Genomic DNA, 20499 nt, shown 5'->3' with positions numbered 1-20499 from the left:
CATTATGGCTTCCATGGACTCTGCAGTCCTGTATGGTGAAATACATTATTGGGATCCCCAATAATCTGACTCTGATCTGCAATCTCAAATAAAAAATTTTCGTTTCTAGTGGTGAACAAGAGTTAGTGGTTGAGATACATATAGATAATATAAAGCATGGAAGAGAGGCTTATTGTGGTGCAGATCTCTTCCTATTATTTAACATTCTGTACACTGATCAGGAAAAACCCATCTGGGCGACTTTCCAGGTTAAACAGAACACTTTTCATGTTAGCCAGGATACCTAAACCAGAATTGGTGTTGGAAATAGAAAGCAAAGGAATTAAAGATTGCTGCTTCACAGCCCTGGGTTTGTAGCAGCCAAGGCTCCCGCCTGTCGTGCTAAATGAACAAGTTGTAAGTCTGTCTCAAGATCCTTATAGAGCGTTTGCCAAGCTTCCCATTTTATTTAGGGATTTACTCTGAGGCCTGCTATCTCAGAGGAGACTAGAGAGCTTCAAAAGCTCAGCTTCTAACCCGAAGTTCAGACAGTGATTGGGCCCCACAAAGCCGCCCGTGTTCCAAGAAAAGCTGCCCGGGCCGGAAGGCGCCCGTCAGATGCCGGAACCTTTGGTTCCAGGCTGTGGACCGTGCCGGCAACCCCCAGAACCTTCCGGGAGAAAAGAGGAGGCGCATCATGGCGGCGCCAGCCCTGAAGCACTGGCGCACCACGCTGGAGCGGGTGGAAAAATTCGTGTCGCCTCTGTACTTTACTGACTGTAATCTCCGTGGCAGGTGTGGCCCCTTGCGAGAAGTTGGCCGATTGCACCCTCGTGCTTCAGCCTTACCTTCCAGGAGGAAACGGGCTGTAGCCAGCTGGGTCGCGGGACTGAGTGCTTGCATTGGACAGGGCGGGACTCAACAGGAGATGGGTAGAGGATGGGATGTGCTGCGGGGCAGTTCTCATGGCGGTGAGCTGGGGGAAAGTTTGTTCCCCTCACCTGCCAGCTGGCTCACAGGCAGAAAGAGGGTGGCCTCAAGCGCGCGCCCACCGTCCCCTCCCACTTAGGCTCTTCGGGGATAGCTGCCCTGTAGCCTCACTCTCCAGCTTCCTGACGCCGGAGAGGCTTGCCTACCAGGAGGCAGTCCAACAGGACTTCAGCCCCGCACATGTCGGCGACACCTTCGGACCCACGTGCGTAATGCCCAGCCTTCGGAAGCCTTTCCAGGCTTGCTCACCACCTTGAGGCAGAGCCCTTCATTGTCTATACTCTGCCCTAGACAGCTGCTGAGGACAGAGCAGCGCTCTCTGCTGGAAACAGCTCCCTGGTCCCTCAGAGTCTTTATGGAAGAGTTTTCATGCTCTCTGGACACCCCTTATTTTCCTGATCAGGATCCCTGATTCCTCCACTGCTTTTCCTCACTTTGCTGTTCACTGGTTCCTACTTTCTTGGGGCCCAGAGCTGAGTACCTTGTGATGCTTCAGATACTTGGAGGAAGTATCAAACCCCTGCTGACACATAATGCAAGGAAGTATGAGGACAGACAGGACTTCAGTCCTAGGCCCATCAAAATGACTCTCTTGCAGATGGTGGACCTGCTGGTTCAGGGTGGAGCTGAACATCCCAGAGGCATGGGTGGGCCAGGAAGTTCACCTTTGCTGGGAAAGTGATGGAGAAGGCCTGGTCTGGCGTGATGGGGAACCTGTCCAGGTGAGGGTCTCTGCCCTAGAGCCAGGTGTGACCACATTTCAGCTCTGTCTTGAAGGAACAACAGTTACGGTTTTTCATGCGACTGGTCTCAGGATTTCAAGACTGGGGAAGTAACTGCTTGGATACCACTATGGTGGGTCCATAGTTTACAGCAAACTAGTGTTTATCATGTGTAGTACATGCATATGGAGGAATTTTCAACAGTTCTATATAAAATAAGACAGTTATGTAATTTTCCCCTGAAGTAATAGGTTTCTTCTACTCCCCCATCTCATTCCCTAGATATAACTCTAAAGTTTTATATCAGGTTTAGTCTTCGTAATCCTATGTGATAGGTCTTTATGTCCATTAAGAAGAAGATACACAGAGGTTTGCTCACTGGTTCACACAACTTCCATTCCAAATTGGCTTGGACTCTGGATCTGGGTTTAGGACTGTTGTTCTTCCTGACCTAAAAGAAGACAGAGCCCTTCCCTCCCTTCACTGGCTTGACAGATGTCTCCTGGTGCACTCACTGTCTGCTAAGTACTAGGGACACAGAGAACAAAGCAAACCTGTCCCTAACTTCATGGAGTTTACCTTCTGATATTTATTCAAGGTGTGCACAGGCCTTCTAACCCCTGCCCAGGACTCAAGACCATGGGCTTTATTGCTAATAAAAGGTGCTCTTTGGGGGTCATGGTGCTGGCTGCCCTAGAGAGTGAGGCACCTACTACCAAGGGTCCCTAATTTGTCAATCTTGGCCTTAATTTGAAGAGAGGAGCTAAGGACCACTTGAAGGAACTTAGCCTCTGTCAACTTATATTTCACTTGAACTCAGGCCCTCTCTTCTCCCCTCCCTACCAGGGGTTGACCAAAGAGGGTGAGAAAACCAGTTATGTCCTGACTGACAAGCTGGGAGAAGGAGACCCCCGAAGGTGAGTGAGTCCCTGTGCCCCATTGATCTAGGAGGAGCTGGGGCCAAATAACCTCAAAAGCACCCCTACCTCTAATACATCCATCTTACATAGTTTGTTTTCAGAAAACTTGATTTTTTCTTGTGTTAAATACAGAAAAGCACAAAGAAATTAATTTCCACTATCTTATCACCTAGAGATGACCATTATTAACATCTCAGCATTCATATTCTCAGTATTTCAGTAAAAAAAAAAAAAAAAAAAAAAAAAAAAAGAAAGAAAAGAAACAGTTGAGATTATATTGCTTATAAATTTTTACTTGTTTGTTTTTTTATTGCAGTGCTGGGGATTGAACCCAGGGCCTTATGCATACTAGGCAAGCCTCTACCACTGAGCCATACCCCTAGCCCTGCTTTGATACTTTGCATCCTGACTTTCAACATTTCATATAATGTGGGATTTTATGATACCATCTGAAAAGCTTCTTAGACATTATTGTATTTTATGTTTATTGAAACTGTTTCAAATAGTTCCAAACACTGGGAATATGGTGATGAATAACCTAGTTCTCACCAGGCATTGTAGTGCATGCCTATAATCCTAGTTATTCAGGAGGCTGAGGCAGGAGGATTGTAATTCAAGGCCAGTCTGGACAATGTAATGGGACACTGTCTCAAAACATACATACATACATATATACATACATATATGTATGGGGATGTGACTCAGTAGTAAAATGTCCTTGGGTTCAATCCCCAATACTACAAAAATAATGTCCTCAACAGCAAAAGGAGATAGAAATACTCATAATTACAAAATCAATGAGGGTTCTGAAAGAAAATACTGGGAACTCAATAGGTAATCTGCTAGACCAGGTAGGGGTAGGAGGAGAATCAGAAAGCCAAGTTTGCTTTCTAAAGGTTAAGTAGAACAGTTTCACAGCTGAGATTGCATACCCAGGAATGGCCACCCCATGTTGGCTTGGTATGAACACTCAGCCCTGAGAGATCCAAGCATGACTTTAATATACAAAGAGGATTCTGAGACAGACACTCCTTGTGCAGGCAGTTTTGAAAATATGAAGCTAGAAAGCAGTGTAATTCACTTGATTCTAAGCTTGGCCACTATTCTCCCTGGCCAAGGCAGAACACTTAGGAAATGGATTTCACCTGGTGTTTCTACCATGATCCTCCTGCACGCACACCTGATATAACATGGAATCTTCTGGGTGGTGGGTCCTGGAGGTGAATGGGGAGGGGTCAGTTGAATACCTCCCATGTGTCCCTCCCTATGCTCCTAGCGTCCTCTGTCAATCTCTTGGCCTGAGGCTGCTGCCCTATGTTTATAGCCTGACCCTCTATGTGGAAGTAGCCTGCAACGGCCTCCTGGGGGCTGGGAAGGGAAGCATGATTGCAGCCCCTGACCTTGAGAAGACATTCCGACTGAGCCGAGCTGAGCTGGCTGTATTCCACCAGGATGTCCACAAGCTCCTAGTGGATCTGGAGCTGCTACTGGGCATTGCTAAGGTACTGACATCTCTATTTCCCCTATTGTCCTCTAGATCCATGCTCCAGTTAAGTTGGGTTTTTTTGGGTTTTGGTTCAGATTGTTGGGACTCTGGGGAATCCAGAGTAGGAAGAGGGTTTCCTTATGTAAAGAGATGGTGCTGAATGGGACCCCTAAGAGGAGCAGAGATTTGAGGTGGTGGTGGGGTCTCTACTGGGATACTTGGGAGATCATCTGGGGCCTAGTTCTAGAGTTGTGCTCGAGAGGGGGATTAAGGGCAGATACCTGCTTCAGGGCCTTGGGGAGGACAACCAGCGCAGCTTCCAGGCCCTGTACACAGCCAACCAGATGGTGAACGTGTGTGACCCTGCCCAACCTGAGACCTACCCAGTGGCCCAGGCCCTGGCCTCCAGGTTCTTTGGCCAGTGTGGAGGTGAAAGCCAACATACCATCCATGCCATGGGGCACTGCCACATTGATACAGGTAGGGTGTAGCTGGCTGGGTTGGCTGGGAAGGAAGGAGTACCTTTCAAGCTCTGGCTATGCCCTGGAAGTACAATGTGATTCTCAGCAATTTCTTGCCCTTGGAGTTTAGATTTCCCTATCTGTAAAAGGGGGCAGAGGCACTGAACTGTACTATGTTAGCTGAGGTTTATTTATTCTCTCAACAAAATCTGGTGCATCATGAGGCCACTTGCCAGACACCAAGGGTGGCATTTCAAAGGCTGATGATCACAGAGTAGGCCAGCAAGCACAGTGAAGGGAAGACCTGTGGGAGACTGGAGAGTCAGAAGAAATACTTAAGCCCAAGTGAGTTGGGGGATCAGAGAGGCTCCCTGGACAAGGTGACATTTCACTTGAGTGAGAATGAGGACGTTTTTGTTTGTTTGGGTTCTGGGGATTGAACCCACAGGTGCTTAAACTTAAGCTACATCTCCAGTCCTTTTTTAGTATTTTATCTAGAGACAGGGTCTTGCTGAGTTGCTTGGGGCCTCACTAAGTTGCTGAGGCTGGCTTTGAACTTGAGAGTCTCCTGCCTCAGCCTCCTAAGCTACTGGGATTACAGGTATGCACCACCGCGCCTGGCAAGAACAAGGGAATTTGACTAGGGTGCCCACGTCCTCAAGAGAGGAGTAATATGAAATTAATTGAGGTGGCCCAAGTACAGGGTGAGGTTTCCAAGGAGGATCAGGAGTTGAGCTGATGGTATTGGTTCCCCATGGTATCTGAATCACACAACAAGGTCTCTTTCTACAGTGTAAGATAGATAGCATGAAGGGATTCTGGGCTGAAAGGGTAGGAGCTAAGGCCTAGAGGTCTGGAGAGGCTGTAGTGCCTTCCCAGACAGGTTAATCGTGGATGCTGTGCCCTTGTTTCAATGTATCTTCCATATGTACAGGGCCAGGCTAATCCCTATTCCCTCTTAGTGTGTCCTTCTGGGGTGTCTGAGCCTCAGTCTGAGGCTATTCTACAGCCTGGGGCCTCTGTTTCCTAATCTGCAAAAATTTATCTCATATCCCCCGGAAGCACCACAGGGCTTTGCAGGGTAAAGGGCCTGGAGGGGAGGAAAGCTGGGATAGCCATTTGTAGGCCCAGGTTGGGCCTAGTTGAAGTGCTGGGGCAGGTGAGGGACCAGAAATCTATGAGGAGCCAGGGACTTTGCCACTCCTCTGCCCTTACTCCTCTCCTCTGTAGCCTGGCTTTGGCCCTTCAAGGAAACTGTACGGAAGTGTGCCCGGAGCTGGGTGACAGCTTTGCGGCTTATGGAACAGAATGCTGAATTCATCTTTGCCTGCTCCCAGGTCAGAGGGCAACTGCATGAACCCTTTAGCTCTCTTGGCTCTTGAGTGTTTTCAAGCCTGAGAGTTGCTCTTCACTCTCACCCACCATAGAGCTCTAGATTCTTGACTCTAGGTAGAGTCATTTTGATTCCTGGCCCAGCTTCCACCCCATTTGCCCTACAGGCTCAGCAGCTAGAGTGGGTAAAGAACCGCTACCCTGGCCTATATGCCCAGCTCCAGGAATTTGCCTGCCGAGGGCAGTTTGTGCCTGTGGGGGGCACCTGGGTGGAAATGGTAAGTACATTCAACAGTCCCTCAGCTTTCGTACATTTGGCCATGGCCTTCCCTCAGATGGCCCAGGATCCCTTGGCTGTGCTGGTGACTTCTGCAAGTCATGAAGGGCTTATTATTGCAGGGCTTATTAGTCCCTAGAATCCCAAGATCTGGGACTTGCAGAGGAGTTGGGTCTTCAGCAGGGGACAGGCTATCTGCATGGCCCGTTCCCAGCAGCACCCTGAAGTTGGACAGTTGGGCCTGAAGCAAAGAGATCAATGCTTCCTGGGGCCTGGCTGTAGAATTGTGTTGGAGCAACCCTGGCTTCTCTACAGTGGGTGGGTTGGTCTGAACTCCTACCTGTTTCCTGTCTAGTACTAATCTCAGCTGCCTGTCTCTCCCCTCACTGCCAGGATGGGAACCTTCCCAGTGGAGAAGCCATGGTGAGGCAGTTCCTGCAGGGCCAGAACTTCTTCCTGCAGGAGTTTGGGAAAATGTGCTCTGAGGTAAGCGGGGAGCTACTTCTCCAGGCTGTGCTTGGGTAGGGTGAGGGTTGGCCTAGAATGCTGAGGAGCTGAAGGTGGGGATAGCTCCACCTGGAGCTCCAGAAGCTCTCTCCCTATAGTTCTGGCTGCCAGACACATTCGGGTACTCGGCGCAGCTCCCCCAGATCATGCGCGGCTGTGGCATCACACGCTTCCTGACACAGAAACTGAGCTGGAACTTAGTGAACTCCTTCCCGGTGAGCAAGCCTCAGGGGGCCAGGGTCACAATGGGCCTGGATCCTAACTGGTCCTTTCTCTTCACCACGACCTCTACCAGGATGGTACAGGAGGCAGAGGAGCTGGTGTGGAAGGCCCACTCTGCCTCAGCCCTGACTCTGGACTCTCCTGTGCTTCTGTCTCCCTGCTGGCAGCACCATAGCTTTTTCTGGGAGGGACTGGATGGCTCCCGTGTGCTGGTTCACTTCCCACCTGGTGACTCATATGGAATGCAGGGCAGTGTGGAGGAGGTGAGTAGATACCTATTGACTGGGTGGGGGATGCATTGGAGAATTCTGGATATCCCATCCTAGGCTGACCCACATTGACCTTCTCCCACCTCTCCAGGTGCTGAAGACTGTGACCAACAATCGGGACAAAGGGCGGACCAACCACAGTGCCTTCCTCTTCGGCTTCGGGGATGGGGGTGGTGGCCCCACTCAGACCATGCTGGACCGCTTGAAGAGGCTGGGCAATACTGACGGACTGCCCAGGTCAGGCCTGGGCCGTTAGTAGCCCTTGGCTGTCACGAAGCCCTACTCTTAGCCCTTACCTGTTGCCTTTCTTCTGCTCATACATGGGGCTCCCCTCCCCCCACTGGACAGACCTTATCCTGCTCTAATCCTGCCCCCTTCCCCAACTCCTACTTGGAAATAGGGAGGAGAAATGCTGAGGGTGGGAAGGAATTCAAACCCACCACAGTATGCAGCTCTCCCAGGTATCCAGTCCAATACTGTATGGGCAAGGAGCTTTCTAGAATGGTTTCCCTGTCGGGGCTTGACTCTTTATCTCTTGGAGTAGAGGAAGGCTGAGCTTTGTGATCCCTGGCAGGGAGGCCCAAGCTTGTGGTCTCCCTCAGGGTGCAGCTGTCTTCTCCAGGGCAGCTCTTCAAGGCACTGGAGAGTGACTCAGAACAGCTGTGCACATGGGTCGGGGAGCTCTTCCTGGAGCTGCACAACGGCACTTACACCACACATGCCCAGGTCAGGGCCAGGCTGCTGGTCTGCCATAGGTCTGCAGAGGGCAAGGGAGGGAAGGAACAGAGCCCCTGTTCCAAGAAGAGGCTTGGAGGCGAGAAGTATAAGAACTTGGTCTTCAGGAAAGCTTGCAGAAGACAGGACAGTCTCTGTAGAAGAGGAAGGTTTGGGTGGAGGGGAGCAGAGGAGAGCACTTAGGGCAGGTTGCCCACAGGAGGTCTCATCTGGCAGTCCCTGGGGAGCCATCAGGAGTTCTGAGCAAGGAAGGGCTTTGGAAGGTGTCCTGGGATGCTTGAGCAGACTCCAGACTGATCCCTCCACCTGGGCACAGATCAAGAAGGGGAACCGAGAATGTGAACGGATCCTACATGATGTGGAGTTGCTCAGCAGCCTAGCCCTGGCCCGCAGTGCCCAGTTCCTATACCCAGCAGCACAGCTACAGCACCTCTGGAGGTCAGCCTAGCATCTACCCACCAGTGCCTACCTGACCTCTCACCACAGACATCTCTAAGGCTGCCCCTCCCAACTTCCCCTTCTCTAGCCTTTCCCCTCCCTACCCTTGGCCCCTGTAGGCTCTTACTTCTGAACCAGTTCCATGATGTGGTCACTGGAAGCTGCATCCAGTTGGTGGCAGAGGATGCCATGAGCCACTATGAAGGTGAGGCTGACAACAGTCCTGCTACTCTCCAACCCAGGTCTGAGCACAATGTCCTTTGAGGACACTCAGGTCATGTCAGATGCACTGCCCCTCCCCCTATGACCAGCCAGTCTCTCCTCAGATATTCGTTCCCATGGCAACACGCTGCTCAGTGCTGCAGCTGCAGCCCTGTGTGCTGGGGAGCCAGGTCCCGAGGGCCTCCTCATTGTCAACACACTGCCCTGGAAGCGCACCGAAGTGTTGTCCTTGCCCAAGCCTGGAGGGGCCCACTGTCTAGGTATGAGCTGAGAGGTGGACTGCTACTGTGTCAGAAGAGACCAAGGCCAGACAGATCAAGGCAGGGACCCTCCCCTGGGGATCTCTGCCTTGGAGTGTGTCAGGCTGGGGAGTAGTAGCCACATCCTTCATTACCCCCACCCCTACCTGAGCAAGGTTTGTGGAAGGTTAGGGAGGCTGCACTGATACCCAGGCCTCATTCCCAGCCCTGGTGACAGTGCCCAGCATGGGCTATGCTTCTGCTCCCACCCCCACCTTACCGCAGCCCTTGCTGCCCCAGCCGCCTGTGTTTGTGGTACAAGAGGTGAGTCCTGGTGGTACTTGGTGGGGTCGGAGCTGGCCTGGGATATTGCCTAATGACTTGGGTGTTCTGAGTTCCCTATCCTGGAACAAGGGGGTGGAGCAGTACACAGCCCCAGCAGGGCTGGGGTGGAGCTGGGGCAGCTGTTGGTTGTAGAAAGCCTTTATAGACACAGCCTCAAGGCCCCCTCCCACTCAAGACTGATGGTTCCGTGACTCTGGACAATGGCATCATCCGAGTGAGCCTGGATCCAACTGGCCGCCTGACATCTCTGGTCCTGGTGGCCTCTGGCAGGTGCCAACTCCTCACTGTCCTTTCCTTGTGCCTGACAAGTGGATCCCAGACCCTGTTCTTTTGTCCCTTGGCACAACACTGCCCATAGCAGTCCACCACTGTCTCTGGGTTGGGACCCATACAAAGAATAGCATCAGCCAGGCTAGGAGTCCCTGTCCCCTGGGTCTCCTTACCTGCTCCTACCCCACCAAGTGCAACTGGAGAAAGCAAGGTCATAGAGTTGTAAAACACCAATCCCCATGTCCTTCCAGGGAGGCCATTGCTGAGGGTGCTCTTGGGAACCAGTTTGTGCTGTTTGATGATGTCCCCTTGTACTGGGATGCATGGGATGTCATGGACTACCACCTAGAAACACGGTATAAGCCGGGCAGGACTAGAGACAATGGGGGGAGCTGGGGAGATACTGGCTGCCCTAGCTTAGTGCCTCCCATCTTATCCCACAGGAAACCTGTCCTAGGCCAGCCAGGGACCCTGGCAGTTGGCAGTGAGGGTGGCCTTCGGGGCAGTGCCTGGTTCCTGCTACAGATCAGCCCCAATAGTCGGCTTAGCCAGGAGGTTGTCCTGGATGTTGGCTGCCCCTATGTCCGCTTCCACACCGAGGTAGCAGGGGCAGGGTGTGGCCATCTTTCCCAAGTGTAACTGGTAAGGAGGGGCCAACCCCAACCTATGTGTGTCCCTCCCTTCCCTGTTACCTTCTCTCCCCTACTCCTAGGTACATTGGAATGAGGCCCACAAGTTTCTAAAGGTGGAGTTCCCTGCCCGAGTTCGGAGCCCCCAGGCTACCTATGAGATCCAGTTTGGGCACCTGCAGCGGCCCACCCACTACAACACTTCTTGGGACTGGGCTCGATTTGAGGTCCGAAATGGGGAAGGAGGGAAAAGGAGGGGCTTTGATCCTCTGAGGAGACTAGTTGTGTGGTATGGGAGAGGACGAGGAAGATGGCCAATATTTTCTGCCTCCTAATGTGTCGGGCAATGTGCTAATGCTTTAAATTTAGTTTGATACTCATGACCATTTATTCCCACTTCACAGAGGAGGAAATAGAGGCTGAGGCAGGTTGGGTGGTATGCCCAGGGTCTCCTTGAGTGGAAGCTAGAATTCAATCATGGGTTCCAAAGCTTGCTGTCACCCAAGTGACAGAAGCTCTGAAGACTAGGGCACAAAGAAGGGAATGGGGCTACCAAGTGAATCTGCCTTTCAGGTGTGGGCCCACCGCTGGATGGATCTGTCAGAGCACGGCTTTGGGCTGGCTCTGCTCAATGACAGCAAGTATGGCGCATCAGTACAAGGCAGTGTCCTCAGCCTTTCACTGTGAGTGGGGTGCCTACCACACCAAGGACTGGTCTGGGGTGTGGGCCTTCCCAGGATGGAACTCCAGCAGCTCTAGCTGGGTCCATATTTTACCACCCCAGCTTGCGGGCACCTAAGGCCCCAGACACCACTGCTGACATGGGGCGCCATGAGTTCACCTACGCACTGATGCCTCACAAGGGTGAGTTCTGGGGATACTGGGGTTCTCCTTGGGCCCTAGACACCTCTGCCCTTCTCTGAGCTTGCAGCAGTCATTGGGTTAAACCCTGGGGCCTGGCCCCCAGCACCCTCTGGAGGCATGGGGGGAGCCTGTTTTCCACCATGCCTCTCTTTCTGGTCATGTCCCAGGCTCCTTCCAGGATGCTGGTGTTATCCCTGCTGCCTACAACCTCAACTTCCCCTTATTGGCACTTCCGGCACCAGGCCCTGCTCCTGCTGCCACCTGGAGTGCCTTTTCCCTATCATCACCAGCAGTCGTATTGGAGACTGTCAAGCAGGCAAGGAGCAGCATGGTCTGGGGGTGGGGTTCCTGACTGGGCACACCCACAACCTCTCCTACCACCTGCCTCCCTCCCCAGGCTGAGACCAGCTCCCAGAGCCGCACACTGGTCCTGAGGCTGTACGAGGCCCATGGCAGCCATGTGGACTGCTGGCTGCACACATCACTGCCAGTCCAGGAAGCTGTCCTGTAAGCAAAGCAGCAAGGTGGGGATGGGGATGGAGGTGGAGGTGGAAATCCTACCTGCTCCAGGCCCTCACAGGCCCTTTCTGTTCTCCAGCTGTGACTTCCTTGAGAGGCGAGACCCTGCTGGCCACCTGCCCCTTCAAAATGCCCGACTAAAGCTCACCTTTTCTCCCTTCCAAGTGAGGTCCTTGTTACTTGTGCTTCAGCTTCCACCAAACTGAGGATGGTGTTTTGTTTATGGAAAGTTTTGGGAAGTCCTCATTTCTGCCCCCCAAACCTGAAACAAGGATCAGCCACTTCTTATATAATAAATCCTTGGATCAGTAACCCTGCTGATAATTTCTCCCGATTCCCAAGAATTCATCCTCAAGCTTAAGGGGATGGCTTCTTCCCAGGTATATAGAAGCAAGAGACAATATCAAAGGGGACCTTTGTGTGCAGGGTCTGGGCTGCAGCCCCTGAGAGAGAGATTGGGGACCTTGGGTGACAATATGCCAAGAGACCCTGAGATAAAAAGTTCTTCCCCTGTGCCAGCGGGCAGAGAAGCTGTGAGTAGCCCAGGTCAGGCTGGTGAAATAGCAAGAGACCCTGAAGAACTTTAGACTAGAAGAGCTGTAGAGCCTGGGCTATCTGAAGCCAGAGTCTCCACACTTTTGCCAAGTGACTGGCCCTGTCTTCTGATAGCTAATCTTGAGCGCTAGGATGGGAGCTCATTTTGCTCTGTCTCAGGGTGAAGTAGCAGGTCCTTCCAACCTGGCCATCTCAGAACTTATGTAGCAAGCCCAAGAAGTGCCAAGAAATTCAGTTTTATTAATTTAGTTTAAAAATGCATTTCTCTCATGGGCTTTAAAAAATGTGGAAGGTGGGGCCAGGATTGTTGCTCAGTGGTAGAGCACTTACCTAGCATACGTGGGGCACCACATTTAAAAAAATAATAATGTATTTATTTGTGTCCATCTACAACTGAAAAAAAAAAATTAAGTGTGGAAGGTGAGGTACAATGAAAAATATCATTTGTGTAGGGAACAGCCACAGGCTTGGGGCATAAAGCCCTTAAAATACTTAGGAATTCAGATGGGCCTTCGGATTATTGGCAAGGAAAGGGTGATGCAAGCAACACAAGTCTCTTGCTAAGAGGCTGAGGTTCTCCCAGATCCCTTGGATGGATTGTCAGCCTTATTTTTCCAGGGTCCACGGCGCTCTGCAGGGAGAACAGATGAAACAGTTGGCTCAGACCAGCAGGCCAGGCTGGTCCCAGTGGCGTCCATCTCTGTTTGCATAGTCCTGCATTGCCATCCCATTGGATCCCGAAGAGACACTTTCTAGGGGCCCTCTTCCCTCCCCAGAGGATGCTGAAGAAAGTCCACCTGTGGTTGCCTGTTTCCCCTTCCTCCTCCCTTTCTCAGGGACTGTGGGAGCTTTCAAGTCCTGTTGGAGGCTGGTCCCCTCAGGCTGCTGTATTGCAGTCTTCTTGGGAAGGTGTCTCCTAGCCCTTGGTGTTCTGGAAGGGGCCTTGTTTGGAGGTGGAAGGTCCTAGGCAGAGACACGTGTCCCTGAGAATCCATGGCGGGCTTTCCTCAGAGCGGTTCTGAGGTTAGTTGGGATACACCATTGACCCCAACCCACCCAACTTCATCCAGAGCGTATATGGCCAGGGCCTGGCCTGAGAGGCATGGCCAGGGCAGGAGAGAGTGCAGGGGAAGAAGGAGGAGCTGGCAACCATACCTCCAATTTTTCCTTGGGCCGAAGCTGTGTTTCCTGGGATTTCTTTTTTCGGGATTTGCCCCCTGTAGGACGTGAGACTGGAGCTGGAGGATCCTATGGCCTCAGTCCCTTTCTCTAGACTCCCACTCTATGGGATTACTCCAGGGGTTTGAGAGGGATGGGATGAGGAAAGGTGCTAGAGTCCTTGCAAGCAAGTTCTTTATAGCTCTCTAAGCCTATTACATGAGGAGTTGCTTACCTTTGGGTGCCAGAGGTCCAGGATCACCCTAAAATGGTACAAGGACAATTCTGAATCAGTCTGGGTTAGGGTAGGGGCAGTTTTCCTTGGAGAGGTGAAACACATCTGTTCAGATTAATATAGCTCCCCACCTAGTAAAAACCTCCCCCAAATTTAGTTTATATCAACAAAGCTGTCCTGCTCTTGCACTGCTCCACTGGCTAGGACCCTGGGGGTCAGGGACGGTAACCCCTGAGAAGCCTCCACAGGTCCTAGGCATCTCCACTTGGGAAAGACCCCAATTCCTGCCCTGTTGTGCCTTCCACCCCACAGGCTTCCCTAGAATCTCTTGCCTATGCCAGCCATAGAGCCCAAACCTGGAACCAGATGGTACGGCCATGCCGATCCCGCAGGGAACTCATGCCTGGCATGCCATAGCACCTCAGCCAGGCTCGAAAGGCAGCAAAGTCTTCCTCCCCATGCTCCGGCCCGTAGCCTTTGCCCCCTATGGGACAGAGGAACCAGCGGAGGTCAGAGGGCAGACACAGATTGAGGAGAAGTGGGGAGCCTGGTTCAACTTAGTCCAGACCTCAGCTGCACAAGCTGATGGACTGGGCCAGGGAGCCAAGTTCCCTCTCCTCCCACCTTTTTTTTTTTTTTTAATATTTTATTTACATATTAGTTTTTGGCAGACACAACATCTTTGTTTGTATGTGGTGCTGAGGATCGAACCCGGGCCGCACACATGCCAGGCGAGCGGGCTACGGCTTGAGCCACATCCCCAGCCCCTCTCCTCCCACCTTGATTGTGTGATTCTGAGTCATGGCTTCCCCACCCTGGAGTAGGATTAAGAATCTTTGCCCTGTCCATTACATGAGTGGCTTGGGGGAACAGACACTTGCCAAGAGGAGGCTTAGTCTTTTTTAGTCACAACCAGGTTTATGAACTCCCTCCTCCAGTTGAGGAACCGGGTCTCAAAGAGAACTGTCCCAGGGTTACACAGTATGCCGAAGCAGAGGTCACTGGCCATCTTGGCCTCCCCAGGTCTCACCCAGCTGAACAACTTCCTTTGGCACTGAGTGGCACAGTTCCAGCAGGTCTGGGTTTTGCAACTTGGCCCTGATCTTCTGGCTCAGGGTCATCTCTGGACTCTGAAGAAGGGGCAAGGAGGACCTAGCTGTCAGCATGGGGCAGGGCCACTCTGAAGGCAACAGACTTCCTCTCTGCGCTTGGCCAAAACTCTGAGGCAGCTCATTCCTCCCCCCACAAACACACTGTTGAGCTAAGCAGGAGATACCCATACCCTTGCCACCTATGCCAACATAAGGTACTGACATGCATGCTCATGTATCACCCCTCCCTCTTGGCACCCTCACCGGCCGGTGGTGCTGCAGGGCCTCTAGCACAGTTCGGGCCTTCTCAAAGGGAGGGATCCTCAGCCTGGAGTGGTGTGGGGGAGGAGACCATGTTAAGCATTAGTATTGGCACACCTACCCCTGAAGCCCTCATGCCCTTGGCCTGCCTGCTGACCGGTACAGGATCTCTGCCCGCAGATAGTTGCCAATGCCATTGAAGAACCTCTGGTCCAGGAGGGCCTCGCAGATGGGCCGGTCAAAGGCCTTGTCTGATAGGTTTCGTAGCACATTCTCCCTGGAGGGGTACAGCCTGATGCATAAAACCCATCCCCAAACCCCTGGGGTAGGGGAAAGGGCCTGAGAGAACCTGTTCCTGAGTACAAGAAGACTGGGTGTCCCAGCTCCCCTCAGTGCTATGTAGGCATCTGGAGCCTAAGTTTTCCAATCTATTAAATGGGAACAATATGGATTTAAATTTATTATGAAAGGTGAAAAATACCAATTAAAAGCATGTGTTCAAGCTAGATGCAGTGGCACACACCTGTAATTCCAGCAACTTAGAGGCTGAGGCAGGAGAATTGCAAGTTCAAGAGCAGCCTCAGCAACTTAGTGAGAACCTGTCTCAACATAAAAAAGCACTGGAATATAGCTCTATGATAGATTACCCTTGGATTAAATCCCCAGTACCACCACAACAGACACACAAAAAACATAAAAGGCAATATGTTCAAGGGACATGCATCTATATATGGTTGTGTGTTTATCACCAAAATTCCTTAGGTGACTCGGGACAATTTTCAGCACAAGGTCATCACAGAACCTCAGGTATATCTTCGGTCTGTAACACATCGTCTAGGATTCATGGTTGGTTAGAAACCATATGTGGATTTGACATTGGTTGGTTCCACTCATCTCAGGACCCTAAAGATTGCCTGTCTATGTGCAGAAGGCATTTGAGAGCAACCCCTGGCTAGTGAACACCCAGCAGCCCACCTCCAACTGTCAGGGTTCTCCTCATTCATGATGAAGAAATGCATCTTATTTCTTTGTGGAAAAAGATCAAGGAAGAGGAAAGCTGGGAATGGAACCACCATTTGACCCAGCTATTCCTCTTCTTGGACTATACCCAAAGTACCTAAAAACAGCATACTACAGGGACACAGCCTCATCAATGTTTATAGCAGCACAATTCACAATAGCTAAACTGTGGTGCCAACCTAGATATCCTTCAGTGGATGAATGGATTTAAAAAATGTGGCATTTATACACAATGGAATATTACTCAGCACTAAAAAAGAATAAGATCATGGCATTTGCAGGGAAATGGATGGCATTAGAGCAGACTATGCTAAGTGAAGTTAGCCAATCCCAAAAAAAGAAATGCCCAATGTTTTCTCTGATATAAGTGGGGTGACTCAAAGTGGGGTAGGGAGAGAGAGCATGGGAGGAAAATTACCTCTAGATAGGGAATGGAGGGGAAGGAAAGGGAGAGAGAAGGGGAATAGCTAGGATGGTGGAAGGAGATGGTCATCATTATACAAAATACATGTATGAAGATGTGAATTTGGTGTCAACATACCTTATATACAAACAGAAATATGATAAATAGTGGTATAAAAGTGTATTAAGAATTGTATGTGGGGCTGGGATTGTGGCTCAGTGGTAGAGCGCTCACCTAGCACCTGCGAGGCCCTGGGTTTGATCCTCAGCACCACATAAAATAAACAAATAAAATAAAGGTATCGTGTCCAACTACAGCTAAAAAATAAATATAAAAAAAGAAATTCATGCAAAAAAAAGAGTTCATGTATAATGCATAATTTGGCGTGAACATACTTTATATACAGAGTTACAAAAAATTGTGCTGTGAATGGATAATTATGAATGTAATGCACTCCATTATTGTCATGAATGTAAGAAATAAATTTTTTTAAAAAAAGAAAAAGATCAAGGAAGAATGACTGGGTGATGGGTACAAGGAAAGCGAGGCAATACTGGGGTTAAGGTAAGGGTGGAAGACTTGCTGGGTGGGGCTTAGATCCCCACACGCTCCCCAGTGGGAGGACCAAGAAAACAGCCTCAATGCTCATCATGAGAAACTCCAGTGTCAGCTGGCAGAAAACCTGTGGCCTGACTCCCTAGGAAAGAGGAAGTGGAAGGAAGCCAGAACCATGCAAAGAGGTTTCCCTGGGGAGGCACCAGTTTCATGCCCAGGAAGGCGAGGAGTGCCAGCAGTGATCAAGTCTAAGTGACAACTGCAGACACAAGTTCCCTCTAGGAGGAAGAACTTGCCAAGTGCACTTCAGGTCTTTGCCTCTGTGATTTTTGCCAGTTAGAATGCTTTCCTCCTCAGCGTTACATGGCTGGCTCAGTTCTGTCAGGCCTTAGCTCAAATATCACCTTCCTGGAGTGGTCATTCCCAAGGCACTCCCCCACCCTCAGAGTCACTCTTTTCTTCCTTCACCTGTTGGATTTTTCCTGAGGCATGTGTCTATTTGAACTCATCTTGTATTTCCTGGTTCCCTCATCCTACCGGAACATTAGTGCCGTGGGAGCAGGGGCCACGTTCTTGCTCACTCCTGAACCCCAACCTAAAATAAAGCCTCACACAAAACAGAGACAGAGACTCATACATAATTTCCTCTTTAGAGGGAAGGACATGGCTGACACCATGTTATCTTTGACCTGAATCACATCCCAAATGAATTATTACTTTTCCTATAAGCAATGGTTAGTCATAGAGGAGACCACAGGACACAGTGCAGAATGTGGTAGGGCAATAAAACCTGACTTAGAAATTATTATCATTAGGTGGTCGCTTTCACATCCCCTGAAACACCTATGTAGCTTCACCTCTACTGTGTTGCCAAAACCCTCCACCTTTCCTAGCCTCCTAGGAGCACCAAGGAGCAAAGTGGAATTCTGAGCGTGAGTTCCAGCTCCAGTGGTAACTGGCTCTATGTCCTCAAAGCAGTGCCCAACCATCCACCTCTGGGCTTCCTTCACCTCCCACATCTGACCTAGGTTTCCATATCCCTTGACTCAGGGAGCTAAGGGACAGGACATGGACACTGTCTTGGACCACATCTGAGGGAACTCTCTGAGGGCTGAGACCCACACCCCGTTGGCCAACAAGGCACTTACCCAGAGCCAGGCCTGGACCTACACCTGTTCATTACACCTGGGGCTGTCCTACCTGAACTGTTCATATTCCAGCAAGACACAGGGCCCACGACCTGGCTGCCACTTGCCCCCAGGGTCCCAGTGGCCAAATCGGCGGATGTCCACGAAGCACAGAGCCAGCCGTGGAGCAGGTGGAGCTGTGTAAAAGCGCAGATGGGCATGGGGTGGCAGTGCATCAGCAGGTGCCAACTGGAAGGAGCCAGACATGCCAAAGCGGAAGACGAGGGCCAGCGGCTCCTGTGGGGGCTGGGCCCCAGGCAGGGGACTCAGTGTCAGGCGCAGCTCTTTGCCCCGGGCTGAGGCGGAGATATGATAGGCACTGCTCTCAAAGGGCACCTCAGGGTTGCGGCTGACAGAAGACTTCTCCACACACCCACCAAACACCAGCCCTCTGCATGCTTCATTCACAAAGTGACTGGCCAGATGCAGCTCAGGGCCCTCCGGCATTCTGTGGGAGTGGTTGTGCCCTGTAAGGGGAAGGAGGGCCATAAGTTGGGGAAGGTGGCACCTTATGAGGTAGGAATTATCACCTGTGATTTACAAAGAACCGAGTGACATGGCCGTCTGGGACTGGCAGGAAACTGCTGGCCATATGAGTGTATCTCTCATGGGCAGGCTCTGTTCATGGAAAGGTGGGTACAGGACAGGGAAGATAAGTTCCTCTGATCCTAGTAACAAAATACACCCACTCCTCCAAAGAAGCAGATGATTTGAAAAGCATCTAGAGACTGAACTGGCTTGCACAGTCTCTGGAGCAAAGAGGGAATTCAGACTCAGAATAGAAGCAGCAAAGTATTTTAAAAAATAATTATTATTCCTGGACTCACAAACTGTCATTCCTAAAGACAAGTGCATATCCAAGATAAGTACTGGTGCTTTCTGAGAAAGCTGACACAGGATTATAGGGTTGGCTCCCAGCTTCAGTCTAGGCCCTTATTTACCCTCTGAACTTAAGTTAGGGACATGGTCTTCAGGTCCCTGTATTGGTTAAAGGCCCCATCCCCAAAGTACTGGACAGTCAGGGAACTGGGAGCTCAGGCTGGGGGAAGAGCAGGACTCTTGTCTTCTGCAGGGGAAGCAGCAGGACATTAATGCCTTCCTTCCATTTGCTGGTTGCTTCCCCCACCCCACCCCCACCCCGCTTTGGTACTAGGGATTGCACTCAACCACTGAGCCATATCCCAAGCCCTATTTTATATTTTATTTAGAGACAGGGTCTCACTGAGTTGCTAAGTGCCTCGGATTGCTGAGGCTGGCTTTGAACTCATGATCCTTCTGCCTCAGCCTCCCAAACCGCTGGGATAACAGCCCTGAGCCACTTGGCCCAGCTTCCTCCACTGCTTTCAGAATTAGGTCCCAACCCCTGCTGGTGCCTGCATCTTATGCCCCCACCACCCACACACACACACACACACACACCCCACACACTTGCTCCAAGCACACTGCTCTTCTCATCTCCAGGCCTTTTTCCCAGCAGTCTCTTCAATTGGGACACTTGAGGGAAGTCCTCTCCAATGTCCCAGAGATAGTATCTCCCTCCCCCTACCTTGTCTTTTTTCTTGCGGCCTTCCACAGTCTGAAAGAATCTCACCGTGTCTTCACGCCTCTACCTGCCATGGCAACCCAGAAAGTAAGCTCTGCTTACTCATCCCCCGCACCCCGTTTAGATGGCCCTGCATCTGCCCAGCACCCACCGAGGGAACGTGCCCAAGCCGGATGGGACTCAGGGGGCTGCATACCCACACTGGGACGGCTGTTAGCTACCAGCCGGCCAGGACTGCGACGGGCTCGCCTGATCAGAGAGGGATCCAGGACCAGGACGAGGGAATAGTACGTCTGTGCCGGAGCCAGGTTCTCATACACCCAAAGGGGAGGTGGGGACTCCAGGAAGAGCTGCCCGAGCTCTGGGCCCTGGCCTCCGGGGAAATGGAGATGCCGGGTAGGCGCCTTGATCCCAAGGGACGTTTAACTTACTTCTTCAGTTTTGCCCAGCCTCTTTGCCACTTTCGTCTGATGCCAGGACTTTTCGGGATTGGAGGCGAAGGTATGTCGGGTAGCTAGGGGGCATTTAGCCAGGACAAACGCCTTTACTTCGCCCTCCCCCACCTCGGCACCGCCGGGGTCTGGTAAACCTTCAGATTTCCAGGTTTTCGAAGAGGCGGCGCTCTATGGCCCTCCCCTGTCCCGCTCCCGCTGCGACCCAGTCCTCCGCTAACTCTGGCTTCCTTCCCTCTCCAAGTTCCCAAATCCCATCCCACCCCATCCGATCCTCAGCTCCGCGGCGCACTGCCACATCACCCGCGCTTCCCGGAATACCTGCGCTCAGTGCGGATCGCAGGCACTGTGCAGTCACCGAGGGGTTAATGCCAGAGCCTAAAGGAACTCTGGGAGTCGTGGTTGCCCCGTTGGCGCTTGCTGGGAAGTGTAGTTCCTCAGGGAGACCGCACAGACTGAGATGGATCCCCCTCAAGCTGGGGGATTCCCGAATGTGGGACAACCTTAGAGACAGTAACCTGGCCGGGTGGTGGAGGAAAAACCTGTCTTCCCGCTGCCCGACGCCAGCAGGAAATGGGGTCAAATCTGGGGTCCTGAGTTGCAACGGTGTGTG

General features: G+C 51.5%; 2 protein-coding genes across 4 annotated transcripts; one reads left to right on the top strand and one right to left on the bottom strand.

The window, feature by feature from the left end:
* Positions 1 to 663: 663 nt before the first annotated feature.
* On the top strand, positions 664 to 11738 carry Man2c1 (mannosidase alpha class 2C member 1). 2 transcript variants are annotated; one of them, XM_076851123.2, is made up of 26 exons: positions 664 to 774; positions 1049 to 1174; positions 1568 to 1691; positions 2538 to 2608; positions 3936 to 4113; positions 4388 to 4577; positions 5789 to 5895; positions 6058 to 6168; positions 6561 to 6653; positions 6773 to 6889; positions 7064 to 7159; positions 7257 to 7402; positions 7768 to 7891; positions 8217 to 8338; positions 8458 to 8543; positions 8665 to 8820; positions 9026 to 9123; positions 9320 to 9414; positions 9666 to 9770; positions 9858 to 10014; positions 10127 to 10270; positions 10617 to 10726; positions 10828 to 10907; positions 11075 to 11223; positions 11305 to 11414; positions 11506 to 11738. In XM_076851123.2, exons 1-26 carry the CDS (start codon positions 677 to 679, stop codon positions 11630 to 11632), a joined length of 3120 nt encoding a protein of 1039 aa, XP_076707238.1. In that variant the 5' UTR covers positions 664 to 676; the 3' UTR covers positions 11633 to 11738. The 2 variants fall into 2 exon arrangements, with proteins under 2 accessions (XP_076707238.1, XP_076707239.1); XM_076851124.2 differs by lacking the exon at positions 10127 to 10270.
* A 463-nt stretch (positions 11739 to 12201) lies between these two features.
* On the bottom strand, positions 12202 to 20022 carry Neil1 (nei like DNA glycosylase 1). 2 transcript variants are annotated; one of them, XM_076851121.2, is made up of 11 exons: positions 19866 to 20022; positions 19438 to 19501; positions 17905 to 18358; positions 14884 to 15003; positions 14730 to 14793; positions 14405 to 14504; positions 13731 to 13858; positions 13375 to 13402; positions 13137 to 13198; positions 12779 to 12944; positions 12202 to 12612 (listed from the first exon to the last, which is right to left on the bottom strand). In XM_076851121.2, exons 3-11 carry the CDS (start codon positions 18336 to 18338, stop codon positions 12542 to 12544), a joined length of 1173 nt encoding a protein of 390 aa, XP_076707236.2. In that variant the 5' UTR covers positions 18339 to 18358; positions 19438 to 19501; positions 19866 to 20022; the 3' UTR covers positions 12202 to 12541. The 2 variants fall into 2 exon arrangements, with proteins under 2 accessions (XP_076707236.2, XP_076707237.2); XM_076851122.2 differs by lacking the exons at positions 12779 to 12944; positions 13137 to 13198.
* Between the last annotated feature and the right edge of the window lie 477 nt (positions 20023 to 20499).

The sequence above is a fragment of the Callospermophilus lateralis genome, chromosome 3, assembly GCF_048772815.1.
Source record: "Callospermophilus lateralis isolate mCalLat2 chromosome 3, mCalLat2.hap1, whole genome shotgun sequence".
Lineage (NCBI taxonomy): Eukaryota > Metazoa > Chordata > Mammalia > Rodentia > Sciuridae > Callospermophilus > Callospermophilus lateralis.
This window is presented reverse-complemented; position numbering and strand designations above follow the sequence as displayed.